A 17630-nucleotide genomic window follows, 5' to 3' on the forward strand; every position below is an offset into this window, starting at 1 on the left:
AGCTTATTGCCTTCATAATTTCCTTGTAATACTTATCACAAAGGAGTCGATCTCTTGTTCCTTTTAACTTTGTCTTGTTTTGCATAATGCAAATGAATCTAGGTATAGTTAATAATCTAACAGAGTCAAACACATAAGAACTGTTACATGAGTTTTCCTTTGAATAAGATTCATCGCTGTTATTTAAAGCAGTTTTATAAATTCACTATTCGTACTTTTTCACATGGTTTCGTGAGCCACAAAAACTCAACAACTCGTACCTTTAATTTTGTATTATATGAGTACTGTGATATTGAATATGTAAAAGCAAGCGTGTGTCCTTGTAAATGATCAGTGTGGTAAGTTTTCAAAAAAAAAAAAAGTCAGTCAGAAACTTGAATGAACTGACTCACACAGTGTTTGAGAGCTGCCTAGCAAGAGAACGTTTGATTTACCTTCTCTTTCACAAACTGCCAACAGTGTAATGATTGCATTTATGTGCCATTGCTTTTGTAAGTTATCATAACCACCAATGTTTTAAATTCTCCATTGGTGTGCCACTTTCATGTTCTATAATATAAATGCTTATAGGTTTGATCTGTGCTCGCATGCATTTGTTTTTGAGTTTTCTTTTAATGTATATACATGCCATAAACCTGCCTTAGACTGCAGATGAAAATTAGCCTGTTCATTCAAATCATTTACACATTTGACCCAAGCACTCGTGTTAATTACTCTCCACTGTTCCTAAAACAAGCAATCCTCCAAACAACAAAACACATAAACACCACGTCGGTGGTTTTGCATGCAAGATGTTAACTGATTTTGAAATCATATGGGTTGCTGCAGATTTAAAAAGTACCTTTATGTCAATTGCGAATACAATATATTTTTGTGCTTGCTTGTTTGCGTGGTAATAAAACTTAAAAACCCTTCCACTACCAGCTCAACCCAAAGCACCCCCCCCCCCCCCCCCCCCAAAAAAAAAAACCCCAACAACATGTTTTTAGATGTCCATTTAAAATCAGTGGTGCAGATGAAGGTGTTAGTGTTTGATACACACCAAAGAATCTTCTGAAGTGATCCACATGGTTTATCACAAATAGTAAGGTCATCATTTTCACAAATTCTGGCACACAGGCTCATTTACCAGTTGTGGGTTCCACAATGTCATTTTCTTGCTGTGTGGACACAAACTGTAGTAAGGAAAAAGCTTAATAAAAAATATTTAAAAACATTTAAAATCATTGTTCACTCACAGCTCAAACAACAGCTCATGAACATCATAGTCAAAGGCATTCTTGCTACGTAGTTACACAGCCATGATTCTAAGAAAAAACCTTAATAAACGGTTCCTTGCATACTTTGATCGCAGTGTTCAATATTATGCAAAATGCCAACATAAACTACTCAAAGTGCTCACTACTTGTTGCACACAAGTGAGGAAATAACCTAAATTACTCTAAACATAAAAATCTTCGAGGCACAGACATTAATTTACATTGATTACTGAGAATAGGAGCCTGGGTGTTGAGTCAGACAGTACGGTACATTTACAGGAATTTAGTCGCAGTTGGGTGTAAGAGTCAATTCCTCAATTTTGACTTAACTAGGGGAGCTGTTTTATGATCCAATGTTCTTTTGTAAAAGAAGCTTCCTCCAGGTTCCAGTGTCACGTATGTCTTCTTCTCATTAAACACAGAGCGGTTCAAAAGGAAAGGAACCCACACGTGAGCCAGATCATCCCTCTGTATAGATGCAGGAGATGTGACTTGTGTCCTGGTCCATCACACTGAAGAAATCCCCTCCATGTAATTCTTGATTAGCAGCTAAAGTTTCTGCTTGATAGTGGACACCAAATCCTGCACACACACACACACACACACACACACACACACACACACACACACACACACACACACACACACACACACACACACACACACACACACACACGGAAATATAAAAATACATGCATTTATGTAGAGGTTATTTAAAGATTTGCTTGATTCACATTGTTAGGATGATTACGAGCTGAAGAGAGGCCGTCATTAAAGGTATGAATGTGCATACGGTCATAAGCAAATATTCCATTAGAGAACAAGCCACATCACCCTTTCATTCTTACTATGACAAAGAGCACAATTTAAGAATGTAGTTTTTAGATACTATAATGCTATAATCCAATAGAAAAGCAGCATTAAACCTAAAAAACAGTTTCTGAACACCTTGTAAACAACACCGTCGTTGTTAAGACTGGGAGGGGGGGAGAGGTAAGGTGATATCTATTTAAAGGTACACAAAGTGAAGCTGCCTGATTATGTCTAACTAGAAAAATCACCAGCCACCTGCTACACATCATAAAAATAAAGATAAACTGCACGATTATTGTGCATGTGAGAAAATCCATTTAAACAGACTGTCAAACCGCCCACACATTTGCTAATAGGCTCTTCACATTCTCAGAAAAAACAACAACAACAAAAAAAAACCTCCCTTCGGGCGTAACTGCGTTTACATGAGTATTTTGACAAACTTGAAGAATAATGTGATTTCAAACCTGGGCTGCGATTTGCCATGTCAGGAGGCTGGCTAACCTGCTTCAAATCACAGCTGTTCTGCAGGGATGTCCCACAGGGAGGATGCGGGAGGCAGGTGGAAGAACAAGGTCTGCACTGGTCCCCAGGGAAGAGCTGGCAAGGGGAAGGATCAACAAACCTGAAATATTTCACAGTAAAATGAATACTCTTGTTTGTAGAATTAAGATCATTTTATATAAATTAGCTTAGCTTAGCTTTTTTATTTTTTTTATTTTATTTTTTATATATTGCTTGTATTTTACAAACCACTTAAAAGAATGGAGAACATCTCCTGCTGTCATCTCAAACTCAATCTTTGCTACATTCATGTAATGAATGAAGAATTACAGCTTTCACTTCATATGTGGCACGACTTCCCATGCAGCTGGCTTCACCTTTTTCTCTTTTTAATTCTCTGCCTAACATAACTTTTGTTCGCCAGTGAAGACACGTGCGCTCTTTATTTTCTGCTCTGAATGGAAAAGCATGTGCAATGCTGCTAATCTCAGGTTTTTAAGTTACAGAGTTCATGCAGATTCATTCGCTGTGATTGGTAGTTCGTCTAAGCATAACATATGTACTCTGTCGGTACCTAATGATGTATTACACCATGCCATCTACACACTGCAATCTGTGCAGCACAAGCTCATTCATGCTATTATCAACCATCACAGTGTAAGCAAAACAGTCTGCCTGCTTTACTCCAGGCAACGTGCATTTTCTTTTAATCTTCATATATTACTTTCTACCAGTCAGAAATAGTCATCAACATTACTTTTATAAATATACAGGGTTTTTTGTAATTGCAGAAAGAGTACATTTAAATATCATCCAAGGCCCACTGCAGTCTACTCCTCTGCTTTTATTTGGGCCAAGTAACACATTAGCATGTCTGCTTGTGTCTATCAAGTTTATCAAGTATAAACAGGCCAAAGCTTGCAGACAATCCACAGACTGAGTGGAAACTGAAAGGAAACACAGAAAAGTGTACAAAAATGGCAACCAGGATTTTACAATTGATTTAACGTCTAAAAGGTAATTACAGCACCCTCTCCTCCCATTCAACCTTAAATTGTATTTTTGGGGATTTTATGATTCACTTATTGAATTCCTCAGCTACTCTTGTCGGTGGCTATAGCATCCATTAATGCTAGCAGTTGAGACCAATGAGGCAAAGTAAGGTTTTCTTTCACATGCTGAATGTCCACACCGCGTCCTGCAGTGAATGCTTCGGCCTACCGCTGATATTAGGACAATAAATGCCAGCAAGGAGTCGTGAGCATCTGGCTGCTCGGGACGACAGAAATCCTTTATCACATGCATTGAAGTGTATAGATGAAGGGATGTTTTCCTATGGGTCCACAAGTAAAATGAGTTGCTGGTCATCCCCCCCCCCCCCAAAAAAAAAGAAAAAAAAGAAAGAAGCCTCTCCTCTGCCATATGATCCACCCACACACCAAATAAAAAAAGAACGGCAACAACAAGAACAAAAAACAACTAGCCTTTGGACTCCTTCATCAGGGTGGTTTCTTTTAAACTTATTCTGATTATGAGCTTAGAGTCTTGAATCCATGACAACCAATGTTTAAGTCGACTGTTTCAGTTAATCAAGAGAGAGAAACAGAGAGAGAGAAAGGTTTGTGAAGAATTTAAATCAGTCATGGTTAGACTTCTAACTGTGCCAGTGGGAATACAAAATGAAAAGACGACACCAATACTGAAGCTAATGTGTTTTAATTTCACAGTATTAAATATAAAACATGAAAATGAAGCTATTCCTATAACAGTGAGATGATTATAATGACATTAAACAAAATCTAGATGGAGCAGTACCTATAATTATCTTGCAAGGAGGAGGAGATCAACAGACCCAGGTGAGGATTGCTGCAGGAGTCTTCTCCCTGTGGAGCAGCTGAGGAACAGGGATGACAGACACTTCAGGGCTGTCCACCACAGCCTAAATCTAATGGATAAACCTATTATGTGCACATGGTTGCAGGGACATATGCTTACTTTACACCCCCCCCCCCCCCCCCCCCCCTTTAATGCAAAGATAGAGATATATATATATATATATAACTTTGCATTAATGCAAAGAGCTACAGCTTACACATACCGGAGTATGACTCATGGGAGGCACCAGGCGATAGGCTCAAGTTGTTGTCTAGCTTTGCGAGAGGAGAGAGGCTTGGCTGCAGAGGGTGGATAGTTAAACAGTCTGTCAGGGTGTCCTGGGTCACATCAGCAGTGGATTTTATCTATACAAATAAAAAGTAAACACAAACAACATAAGGAGTGATGATAACAGTTCAGTATTGGCATTGTTGTAATAGTTAGTGTCTAGTTCTACAGCTATTAAACATTTATAATGAATAGTTTTGAAATGTTATGAAATAATGTGTGATGAGCTTTAGTTTTCTTTTTATGTGTGAGTAAAACACCTTCAAGTCTCTCATATTTGACATTATTTTCATGCCTGATGTGACAGGTCACATTGAGCACTTGTTATTTTTTGAATGTTTAAATGCTAACATGGAAAGTCAGTCATACAGAGTGAAGTTTAGCTATTATTTTCTATGAAAATAAACAAAAGCTATATTAAGGTTAATTCAAAGCATCTTCAGTGGGAATCCGGCCAAGATATGACGCATGCCAAACCATTCTGGACCTAGTTTCATCACTTCAGTATCTGAGAAAGCCCTTTTAATTGTACTTTGGACTCAAGCCCATTTACGGCCTTCATAAATTCACAAAGACGGAGAAAAAAAAAGGCTATAAGATCCTCGTGAGTGTTGCTATATTGTATATGGCAAAGATTCTGCACGTGTCGTTAATCTCAAACAAATATAAAATCCAGCTGTTCTTGAAAATCACATGTACAACAAAGATTCGTTATTTAACTTCTAAATGAAAAAAGTTGAGAAGATGCAAGACTTTTATAAAGTGTCACCTTTTTTTTAGTAACAACTTATCTTCTTTTGTCCGTATCTATGGCGACAGAAACTAAAGAGTTGCTAAAGAGGTGCTAAAGAGCATCGCTCCCATTCGTGGCAAAATCCAAACTGCAACACTTGTGGGCTCTAAAGACAAACTATATAATGGAGTGGCCTTAAGTGTAAAATAAAGGCTGCGAAATAGAACAAACTACAAAACTGCATGTAGCTTTTGTGCACGTTATGCCAATGTTAACATAAGTATATTGCTAGTTATTTTTATTTAACAGCTTGCACACCTACATGTAAGTTAATAAAAGTCAAGTTGAAGTGAAGTACATTTTTCTGCGTACGTTTAAGTTGCAGAGTAAACAGAGTGGGATGGAAGGCACTTCACATTGAGTTAATTAAGATAAAAGAAAGCACAATGAAATGAAATGTGTAGCTCTCTCATTAACGTGGTCTCTTCTCTCTTCATAATTTAACAATTGAAAAAAAGTGTGGTAGTCCTCACTCACTGAGGTTCACATAAGGTCTTTTATTAATCCAGTTTAATTTTTCAGTCAGTGATCGGTACGTTGTTCACTCAGTGTGATGTTTCTGGGTATTAATACTCTGCATTGTAGGTAATGTATTGGCAAGAACAACTCTCTTTGCAGTGTTATGGAGACATGGTACTTGCCTTCTTTCGTAAGTGTCGTTCTTTTGTTGAGTGGGATTTCATATGTTTCCTCAAGGAGCTGGGATCAGTGTAACGCTTTGCACAGCCAGGCACCTGGCATGCATATGGCTTCTGCACAAGCACGTATAAACACACACGTAAGCCCGCGATGATGCAAATTACTGAAATACCATGCATAATTGTACATATGTTGTTGCTGGGTTGCCACTCACTGTGTCCAGGTGTGTACGCTGGTGCTTAGCTCTGTCACTCGAGTTGCTGAAAGCCTTGTGGCAGCCTGGGTGCTGACAAAGGTAAGGTTTTTCCCCCGTGTGGCTACGCAGGTGGATCTTTAGATTTTCGAGCCGAGAGAAAGCCTTGTTGCAACCTTCGAACTGAAAATACAGTAAAAGTGTTTTCACAGATTAGCAGCATTTTAAATAGCACTTTAAAAAAAATAGTCCAATGTGTTGTTGAGTATGTGTTTGGCATATCAGTGTCTGACAAAAGGCAGCTGACCTAAGAGAGCGAAGAAATACTGAACAGAAAATTTACTGTCCATTATTTTTAGCTGACATTCAAGTAAGCCTTACTGTTCACTGCTAGTTTCATGGATGACTGGAGATGAGCTCTGAATCAGTAACACCTCAGAATGGACAAATACTTGGGGGAGACTGAGGTGATTTTACAGCAAGTTTGTTATGTAATCAGAATTAGAACTTGCTGTAGTGAACAGCAAGTTCAGTTTTTAATATCATGCAAGAACACTGTCATCTACGTACAAAGGTTGTAATCATTGTGTGGAATTGTACATATAAATCAAATGTTTTGAAAAATGGTCTTGAGTGTTTGGAAAGCGTTAGGATTTATTTTTGTTGGAAAAAAGGCACATACAACTACAGTCCACTGAAAAAGTATTTGATCCCTTTTTCATTTCTTAGTTTTTGCACATTTGTCACTCTTGAGTGTTTCAGATAATCAAACAAATTTTAATATTAGACAAATATAACCCAAGTGAATAAAAATGGTTTTAAATAATGATTTTGGTTATTAAGGGAAAAAAAAACTATCCAAACCTACCTGGCCCTGTGTGAAAAAGTAACTGCCCCTCCCCTCCGAGTTAACTGCTTAACCACATTTTTTTGGGGGGAAAGCTGAGTATAGTGACCTTTTTCACATATATAGGACCTGGTAGCCCTGGATAGCTTTTTTCCTTAACAAAATAAATCATAAAAGCATGATTTATATAGCATTTTGTATTTACTCAGGTAATCTTTCCTAATATTAAGATAATCTGAAATATTTAGGTGTGACAAATTTGCAAAAGTACTAGAAATTAAGAGGAATAATTATATATAATTATATATAAAAATATAATTAATAATAATAACAGAATGGTAATCCATTCAACAAGCCCTCGCTCTCTATGCTCAACCTTGGGAAACAGTAAAAGCTCTTGAAAAGATCATTCTTTGTCAAAATAAACTTTTTTTTTTTTTTTAAATAAATCCTTCTCCTCTGAAGCTCTGCATCATAGTCCCCCCCGGTTTACATTTCTCACAAATACAAAATTTGAGGTAAATTAATACCTTTGATGCTGGTAGCAACACCAGCAGGGGTCAGTGTTTCTACACTCATACATCTATTGTTTTTGTTCTTGTGTGTTTTCAATCTTCTGCCTTGTATCACCTTGACAGCAGTTGGTTGCAACAAAAAAAAAAGAAGAAAAAAGTAAAAGAAAAAAGTTGACTTTTTAGTAGACTTGATAGATTTACTGTAAATCTGATGACTAAAAATTAAAGAAATACACTGCAACAGCATCATACACATGACCTCCCACATGCTCAGTGGCTGGAGTTTCTGGAAAATACTAATGCCCTGGTAATTCCAACGAAGAAAACAACTACTTCTGCAGTATAATGTGACCACACTGACTTCATTGTGGAAATATGTGACTCATCAAAGCTTGTCTTTGGTAAGGCCAGGACCTTACTCTCCTTCTTCCTGCTCACAGGGGGGTTTGGAATGTCTTTAGTAAGCCTCATGGACAAAACACATAGACCATGTCTGATATTGTTATTTTTCCTCCAACACTGAATTCCTCACATACTGATACCTCTCAGTCATCACTGCCGAGGCTAAATTAATTGATAATCTTTTTTCATCACGACTGCTAATTATTATCAACATCTATTCTCTAGAACACTAACGAGCACATACTGTTTGCAATTAACCTCACAACAACATATTTTTCACATCACAGTTTGCTAAATGTTTCCAGCAAAACTATTGTTCCAACTCGCTGTTATGCCGATCATTTTTTGCACGTTGCACGGAAGCTGGAAAACGCATTTGGTCCAGGCTGCCGAAGACCGGATACAAAGAATTCGTAATAATTTCTTCAGGCAAATTCACTGCATTAAAAACGTAACAAAACGGTACAATGGAACAACCAATCAAATGCTTTACATAACCTCTTTCAGTGCATGAGAATAATGGAGCACTCTTTCCAATTCTGATTGTTCCCTTACAAAGGGTTGCATTGGCAAAATAGACCAATCCTAAATACACGGTAAAGAAAAGAATTAACAAAATACCCCCAAACCAAATTGCCTCTAGAAAAAAAAACAGCACAGACAGAGATAAATAGTCTCTCAGAGCCACAGTGGACAGACAAGTGAGAACCAGCATGCAGCTGAATCCCTGCCAGGACTCCAGGACTATCTGAAGGGAAGGTAACTGTGTAACTCTCTTTCTTTCTGTCTGTCTCACGAAGCTCTCATAAAGCATAGGGGGCTTTTTAGTCTGTAACAAGGGACATTTGGCCTGAAAAGAAAGCAGTATGGCTCCTCAGTGTTGATGAGTGTTACAGCCAGCTTCTGACAGGCCCTGGCAGGTACTAATGCCCTGGCTGAACAATGACAGCTCCAGTCTGTGCCAGCAGACTCTGCCCGGTGCCCAGTGTTACTCTGAGGTCAATTCACTCTGGAATCCACTCTTCGCTGTTTCACAAGTGATATTTCTGCTCCTTTCTTGATCGTATTGACTACTATTGTTTTTTCTCTCTCTGCCGTCACTTACTTCTAAATTTCACATGGAATTTAACATTTTAAGTGAGACTCTGCAGCCTCTCAGAAAAACACAAACAAACAAAAATAATCTGAATTATTTTGAAGTGATGACTGAGTTAGATCACTCTGAACTATTGTAAAAATGGCTCTTAAAATGTTGCCAGACCTGAAATCTCATCAGGCATGCCTTTAGTGGCATTGGCAAGTGATCAGGTTACAAGTGGCTCATGTAAGGACATTTAAAGTGAAGAAACTCCAATTTCATCATCATACATCGAAAAAAGACACTGGCTGATATTGAAGGAAAAGCAAGAAAAATTAATTCTTTTTTTTACTTCATATACACTATTATCAATCTGTCATATTTCAAATTCTGATTAATGAAAATTAGGTAAGGTAAGTAAGATGGATATATTTTTTAAATTATTACGTTCAGAGTTGTGGTGATATTAGAAAACACTGCTTCCACAATGTACAAGCGACTCATACCAGAGAACGAGGCATGTCTCTACCACCTGAGGAGCCATGCAATCTGTGCAAACAGCACAGAATATATATAAAAAAAACAAATAAATAAAAATAATCCTGCTGCCACATCATTGCTGTGAAAATCTGTTGTTTGGACTCAAACTATCCCTTTAAAATCTTACATGCTTAAATCATAGAGACGCACAAACCCAGGCATACATTAACAAACTCATCAATCATCATTAAACAGACTGTCAGATATCAGGTGCAAGTCTGGGCCTGCCCTATCTTTACTGTGTAACAAGAGCTACCTCTTTGTTGTGGTGCGGGCTTGAACATTTCATAAACCTATAAAGCATTTTTTTTTACCTGCCAGTAATTCCCTGAGAAAAGCAAGGCTCTACATCCTGGATGTCAGTTTCTCTAAATATAAATGTATCAGTTGCTCTCCTAACTTTTCTCACTTTGTTCTAATATCTAGCAAAAACCTTATTAATAACCTTTGAATTGTTTTCTGGTTAATGAATATGTTCATATAAGCAGAGAAAAAAAAAGAATGAATTACAGCAATAATGTTTAGCCATGACCTTAAATAAAAATATCTTATTAAGGCACATGCGCAATACGTTTAAATGTGTTTTCTCCATATTCTTAGAATTATTCTGTTGCAGACGTCGTATCAGTTCTGCTTTTAGGAAGTAGGCTGTACCCACTGGATTGAATCATTATTGAATGATTACAGGGAATGCAAACCCATCCAATGATTGCAGCCCCATGGCAACAGACCTGGTTTCAACTAATAAGTGAGTATTTTGGATCAAAAGGTCGACAGCAGGCATGCACGCTGTTAAAAATTAACTTGATGAAAGCAGCGACATGAAGCATGTTTGGCCGGTGGTTTGTTAATTAATCAACTTACTTTGGTATTTTCACAGCGAGAGTGATGACAAAGCAAAGCAGATAATACAATTCAAACATTTTATTTTACCTGCCTGACTATAAGTAAAAGTGAAGAAGTGTTGATAGTATCAACCTTTTTATTACTTTGGTTTAAAATTTAATATTTCAACAATTACCAAACGTGTTGGGTCCAGACATTTAATGGTCCGAGGTAACATATTCTACTGATTTTAGTAGTTTGACATTTATGTCTTTTCATAAAACATCTCAACAAATAGTGGCTGAAGAGAGCCACATTATCCAGGCAATGAGTCCTCACTACTTCAGCGATCCCCTTGAACCAACCCTCATTTCTTTATATTTTGCCAGACTTTGTTGTAATTTTTTTTTAAAGTGGTCTTGAGTAATAGTTCTCCAGGCTTTCAAAGTTTTCTTTGGACATTAATTGCTTTTTTAAAAACTCATTTTCAGTTTTAATCCTTGTACCTGTTTCTAAAGCCACTTGACATCGATTTATGAATCATACAAGACTAAATAGTGACCTTACTCAAGGGATGAACAGGTTGTACTCAACAAAGAACAAATTTTAAATTGTATCTTTGTGCACTTCTTTACTAGCAGCCTGTCACAAAAACATGTAATTTGTTCCCATTTCTTTAGTAAAACTGAATAACTGAAAAAGATAAGTCCATGGAAAATGCCAAAAAATAAAATTGTATTTTTTTTCTGATGTGAAGGACAAAAGAAAAAGTTGCAAACTTAAAAAAAAAAGGCCAAACTCTAAAGCAGAACAGTATCTAAAAGTCACGTCCTTAAAAAACAGAAAAAATTTCCAGCAAAAACCGGGCATAGGACCTAAGAGATCCATCTGGCCCTTCAGTTGGTCCATCTACTGTTCATTGAAGCCTCATCAGAAATTCTTAAGGAAGGGAGAAAAGGGTGAAGTATGCCAAATTACACAAGAACTGGCCTGAAAATCAGTAGCAACAAGTCTTGTGAAGAAATTGCTCCATACTTTAAATTAAATTATTTTCCTCACCAATATGAAAAATGTCAGGAGACAGGTACAACAGTTAGTGCCTATAGTCATCTGTCTCTGTTATGGTGTTGGTGATGGTCACAGTGTCAACACAAAAAATACTATCACCAAGTACCAGATTTTAATCCACCATGCAGTGCTATATGGAAAGGAACTGACTGCCAGTGGCGTCATATTCCAGCATGACTCTGATGGCAAACACACTGCCAGTTCAATGAATGCATGCCCAAACTATCAGTCATGGATTGGCCTCCGCAGTGCCCGGAGCTCGACATTATTGAAGCACTTTGGGATCATTGTGAAAGTGAACAGAACAAAAAGTAAAACGCATTGAACGTCCTCCAAGAACTCTGTAGAACTATTACAAAGACTACTTAAATAAATCACATGAAAGCTGCCTAAGAGAGTTCAATCCATTATGAAGAATAAAGGTGAATAACAGCGATCATACCAAATATTGATTTTCAAGCTCATCAGAATTGTATAAACTGTCTTTTTGCCTCATGAACTAATTTTCCATGTATGTCTGAGCATGTTTAAATTAGTCACTGCGCCTGTTTCCAATTTTCCAAGCAAAATATAAAGAAATGCAGGGTGACTCAAGCTGTTTACTACAGGAAATTGTCCACTGAAAAGGCAACATAAAACTTGATATAACTAGACATATTGGCTATTGTTATTGATCATCAACCTTTTTCTCCTGTACTGCCAGACATTAAACATTTTAAAGTATCTTTAGACCTAACCTTATTATAATATTTTCAGAGGGTTTTGTGGTCTTATGAGGATGACTTGTAACTACCATTATCCCAACAGGCCAATTTAGACGAAACTAGAAGATGTTATCACAAATTTTTGTATTACAATTTTTCTGTTAAAAGCTTATGAAAAGATAATATCTGCTTAATATTTACATGTTATCATTTAGCTCAAAGCACAGCCTGAATTGAAATCTCTGAGTGAATACAACAACGGCAAAGATGGTGGTAGAAGTATAATTTTTTACTGGTAAATGATGGCTGCCAAGTTTTGTGACTTACTTCTAGAAGGAATTTGGTGCAACAATGTGAATATGGACTCATAGACTTGTTTTTACATTGGATTTTGACTCTAGGATGGAAAAAAACAACCAGTAAATAGATTATTAAACCGCAACAGATCTAAGAGAATTACATCACTTATCTCGGAGACACAAATCTTCAATCAATAATCATGGATGGATAAAGTCTGTCTCACTAGCCAAACAGCTCCTGACTACAGGGCATCAACCTCCCCAGAACCACCGCCAAGTTTGTCAGATGGTGACCTGGCAAACTCCTGGCAGCTGACAGGCAGAGTCGCTACGAGAGGGCTGTGGTGCCATGCCAGATCTAAAGTTCTGTTCTGTGCCTCCTTTGTGCTGATATAATACGGATATAATGGAGTTAACTCCCATGTCAATTATCACAGAGCTGTGCTAATTATTCCATGGCTTAAGTTAGAAGAAGAGAGGGACCCTATATTTCTGATCTAAACACTGGCTATAAACTCAGAGCACATGAAGGAATTTGCTGGAAACTAGGCACGGTGGCTTTGAAGCAACAATCCGAACTGAAAGCAGCGAGCCTTGACATTCATTGTCTACTTGCTTTGACTGTATTTACTCAGTTTTTTTCACCAGTTGAGTAAAATAAATATTCATCTGATTAAAAGCAAGCTTTGCTATCTGCGTGTTGTTTCAAGTGAGATAGCGTGCGGCATTTTTGTTTTTTCAAAAGGCAATGAAAAAAAAAGTAAAATATTGAATTTAGTTGCATGAAAACTTGAATGAATATAGAAATGTCTGCAAGATATACCGAGCATTTGTTGGGTTTTTCTCCTGAATGGACCCTCATGTGGATAAGAAGCTTGTATCGTGCATTGAATGGCTTGAAGTTGCGTGGACAGGCTGCCCAGTAACATGTGAAATCCTCAGCCTTCCGCTGGTCCACATGCAGCTTTTCTATGTGCCTTACCAACTCCTCCTTTTGGTCATAAACTGCATTGCAGTCCAACCACCTGCAGCAGTGAGCCCCATACTCCTCCAGTTCTCCTTCTTCTTCCTCCAGCATTGGAATCTGGGGTAAAAAACTGACCCCGTGCCTGGGATGGACTGGGGGAATGGCACCCTTTGTGACAGGCTCCTGAGTAAGGGGCTTTTTTTTGCACTGATGTCTGGAGAGGTGAATGTGCTGGTGTGAGTAGTAGGGTGGTGGAGGCCCATGTGGAGGAGTGGATTCTGAGACAGGAGTCAACAGCGATGGGTCTAACTGTAGAGGTAGCAGCATTTTATTGGCGGCTGGGCTGCAGCTGTCTGAGGTCTTCTCCAGCACCCCTTCTTCATCTGGGAGGCACTGCTGTTCCACCACCATGTTAGCCATCTGGCTTTCCAGGCCCATTCCCTCCTCAAGCATCTGCATATTTCCACATGTCGACTGCGGGGCCAGAGCTTGTGAAGAGCCTGTCATGCTGTACAGATGGCTCTGTGGGATGCAGCGGCCTCTCACGCCCAGGAAGTGACCGTAACTCTCGGACTGAACAGGTGAGAGTGTGGGGTGGGAGGCTGGAGAGGTATAACCGTTGATATATGCTACAAGTGAGGTAGGTGATGTGCGTATAATGGAGTTAAAATCTATACCCATGACATCTGACAAAGGCGACATGGAGAGTGCTCTCTTCTTAGCGCGTGTCTGTCTGGGGCTTCCGGCCTCACCTGCAAAGAGGTATGAAGGCAAGGAGGCAGAAGTGCTTGTGCCACCGGATATGGTCGTGCCCGACATGGCTGTGCCAGGAGAAAGGCTGAGCTGCTCGCCGCCCTCGCTGGCTTGGGCAGAGCACTGAGGTAATCCCAGAGGAGGAAGCACACGGTAACCATATGGCCAGTCATGTCTGCCACTAAACATTGACTGTGTTTCAAACAGACTGAGGGTGGTGGATGCCAAGGATTCTCTGGACAGTAAGGACCTGAAAAAAACGGTTGTGATTCACTTGAGCAACACTCTTAACTCTTTTATCGGCACATAACATTTACTGATATCACTCACCTGGTGTCAGAGTAGGGAACCGGCACACTGTGAGACTGCAGAGGAGGGTGAGGCACTGCGGGTCCTGCAGTATATGGCTGGCCTTTGACAAGAGCCATGGGACTGCTGGTCACTGTTACATTAACAGCAGCTGCTTGACCAAATACATCCATGGTAGGCCCAGACAGAGAGCAATCTGCTGGACACAAGCCCAGAATTAAATAAGCAAAATATCCACAAGGGATATGCAAGCTAAGCAAAAACAAATGTTCACAAATCAGTTTAAAGCTTTGCAATAACATTACGCCACTGTCAGGAAAAGCCACTGAAAACAATAATTCAAACTGAAATACCGCACATTAAGTGGGCTGTTCTTTAACTAATATTATAGAGCAGATTATTTCCCTCACCAACCAGGACAGAGACACTATCTGCTCTGTTAATCACTAATGAGCTCTTCATCTGCTTGCACTTTTCTGTGGAAAACTGCACTTTTAAGCCCTGTGCTTGGTAAATTGTTAGTAAATATGAGAACAAGATGTCTAACAAAAGGAAAAAAAATACAGAAGATGTCAAGAATGCAGAGGAAAAGTACACCTTTGGCTCCAGGGAAGGGAAGAAGTTTGAAAACATTATTGCTATTGTTTTATTTTTTATTTTTTTATGGGATATGTGCACCCTGATTTCTCAGTTAAAATTGAGACAGATTGTGTGCTGAGCTGGGCTTTCAGAGTATTGCACTGTTTTAAAGCTAGAAAGTCTCATTTACATTTTCCTCACACAAGTGGGTTAGTTACAGTTGGGTAGACTTTTTTTTTTTTTTTTTACCTTTAAAGCTGTCAGAGAGTCTTGTCTGTATGGCAGTTGCCCCTTTTGTGTTTATAGGATGTTGAGTAGGTGGTTGCTGGTGTGGGGATCTACTCGGCATGTTGAGATGTTTTCCATTGGTCAACACCTGTCTGCGAAGACTCAGGCTTGGCAGCATAACATGAGTTTCACCCTGTTCTTCAGAGGCAAAGGAATGAACCGTCCCTCTTTTCACTTTCTGCATTCTCCCAGAAGAGGAACTAAGGTTGCTCTGCTGAGAGGAAGATACAGGCATCCTGATGGACTGGGACTGGTGTCCTCTGATCACACTTAGCGATGGGGACACACTACAAGGTGACACCAGGAGCTGACACCCTTTCCCGCTCATGGCTATGACAGATTTCCCAAAAGTCTGGAGTGCAGAAGGAAGCTGATTCAAGTAGTTGTGTTTGCTTTATACAGAAACTGGTAAACCAAGGCTCACACCTAGGAAATAACCCAAGCACAACAAAACATAAAACATACTGTATGTGTGCAATAACATATCTAAATAAAGCATTTTAAAAGTAAACCAACAATGTACAGTCTGTGTACTTTGGCACAGAACCACTCAACCATAACTAGCTCTGTATATTTGTAATAAGATTACAATGTTTCCTCTTGAAAACCTAAAAGCATATTGATCATCAAGCAAAGCTATCCTAGAATAAAACATGGTTAATTCAAATAAAAACATGATCAGTAAGTGTTAATGTATTCAGGACCATAAACAGGAACTTTCTTACAGGTAACGTAAGCCTATAGTGTTTTCACTTTTCTATACTGAAAGCATCTACTCATCTAAGAAAGTGCTCAAACTGGTTAAAACTATGACCTCTGCAGTGAAGTTTTGGGTTCGCTATAATTCATGACGCATGAATTTACCTGCGGCTGCTGCTGTTGTTGTTGTCGCAAATACTTTCCCCTCAAGTTTCATGTCAGGATGAATGGCTCCTCCAGTCCTCCGCTGTGACTGTAATCCGGGTAACTACCGGGTGATCAACTGTCGCGTTTCTATCGGTGTGCGCGGAGCAGGGCAGCGAACCCTCTGCGGAATCCGCGGCGTCCCAGCTCACTCCGTTTCCAGGAACTTTCCCGATTACTCTTTTGCCCTTGACACGGCATTATATCAGCGACGTCATTTCAGACTGAGTGCACCTTAAGAGTCAATAATTAAATTTTTTTGTAGCCCTTAATGTGCTTGTGAGCGTGCACGCGAGGCAACGCGTTCAGGTGAGCGCACGCGCCACCGTGATAAATTTTTAACACATATTCTTTATCACATATATATTTAAATATGTACTTGTTACAGAAAAACTCTCAACTATGTATTTATTTTTCTAAAGTCGTTTCAATTTTTTTTCAGCGCAGAAAGATTTTTAAACATCCACCTCGCGCACCGATTTCACATTTTAATATGGCTTCAGGTAATCTTTGGTGTCATGTGAAAGACTTTGAGGTAAATCATCAGCTGTGAGTAAGGGAAAGAGTGTGAGCCAGCTCAGTGGCCTACTTTTTTTCTTTTTAAAGGTGATTTATTTATGTTTTTATTGCACGCTTACGCCGAGGATCTGAAAAAATCTTTTAAGTTTGCTCCGGGAAGGAGGAAAATCCAATCAAAAATCTTTTCCAGTGCAATTACTGCAACTCATACTTGCTCAATCCAAATTGCAGAAATTCGTTCGTTTCTCCTTTGTATCGCTGACGGACCTCTCCAGATTTAATTATATTGATTTAATTATACGTTTGACTCTACAAATCCTTTGCTTGGTTGCCATTCAGCACAAGTCATAATTTGTACGTTGCTTTGTGTTGCATGGACCTGCTGTACCTGCTTGCCCCCCCCACAAACACACACCCACCCGCCCTCTTACGCTTTCCTTCTCTTCCTTCTCCTTCTCCAGTCCTCCACATTGTTGGGCTCTTTTCTGCTGGCTGCTGCAGTGTTTGCTCTGTGGATCCTGCTCCAGGCTGTCATGGAAACCAGAATGTTTATAGAAGGAGGGCAGGTGGCTGCCCCCCCCCCCCCCCCCCCCCCCTTTAGGGGAAGATAAATTGAGAGGTGGGGGGGGGGGGGGGGGGGTGTCTGATTCGCAATCTGTAGTAATGATGA

At 39.2% G+C, this 17630-nt stretch overlaps 1 protein-coding gene across 1 annotated transcript; it reads right to left on the bottom strand.

Moving 5' to 3' along the window:
* Nucleotides 1-1076: 1076 nt before the first annotated feature.
* Nucleotides 1077-16588, bottom strand: glis3 (GLIS family zinc finger 3). Its single transcript, XM_080874313.1, has 10 exons — nt 16403-16588; nt 15500-15964; nt 14693-14867; nt 13466-14612; nt 6386-6547; nt 6174-6284; nt 4675-4816; nt 4392-4470; nt 2540-2697; nt 1077-1841 (listed from the first exon to the last, which is right to left on the bottom strand). Exons 2-10 carry the CDS (start codon nt 15864-15866, stop codon nt 1720-1722), a joined length of 2463 nt encoding a protein of 820 aa, XP_080730439.1. The 5' UTR covers nt 15867-15964; nt 16403-16588; the 3' UTR covers nt 1077-1719.
* Nucleotides 16589-17630: the final 1042 nt, after the last annotated feature.

Source organism: Rhamphochromis sp. 'chilingali', assembly GCF_963969265.1.
Source record: "Rhamphochromis sp. 'chilingali' genome assembly, chromosome: 2".
In the NCBI taxonomy this organism is placed as follows: domain Eukaryota; kingdom Metazoa; phylum Chordata; class Actinopteri; order Cichliformes; family Cichlidae; genus Rhamphochromis; species Rhamphochromis sp. 'chilingali'.

What these genes read in the sequence shown, in the direction of transcription:
- glis3 (XM_080874313.1), bottom strand. Translation starts at nt 15,866, where the DNA reads ATGAGCGGGAAAGGGTGTCAGCTCCTGGTGTCACCTTGTAGTGTGTCC. An exon ending in AAAAACCCAACAAATGCTCG is followed by an intron (nt 6,548 to 13,465) that starts GTATATCTTGCA and finishes CTGTATTTTCAG; the next exon opens with TTCGAAGGTTGCAACAAGGC. An exon ending in CTCCCATGAGTCATACTCCG is followed by an intron (nt 4,471 to 4,674) that starts GTATGTGTAAGC and finishes CCTGTTCCTCAG; the next exon opens with CTGCTCCACAGGGAGAAGAC.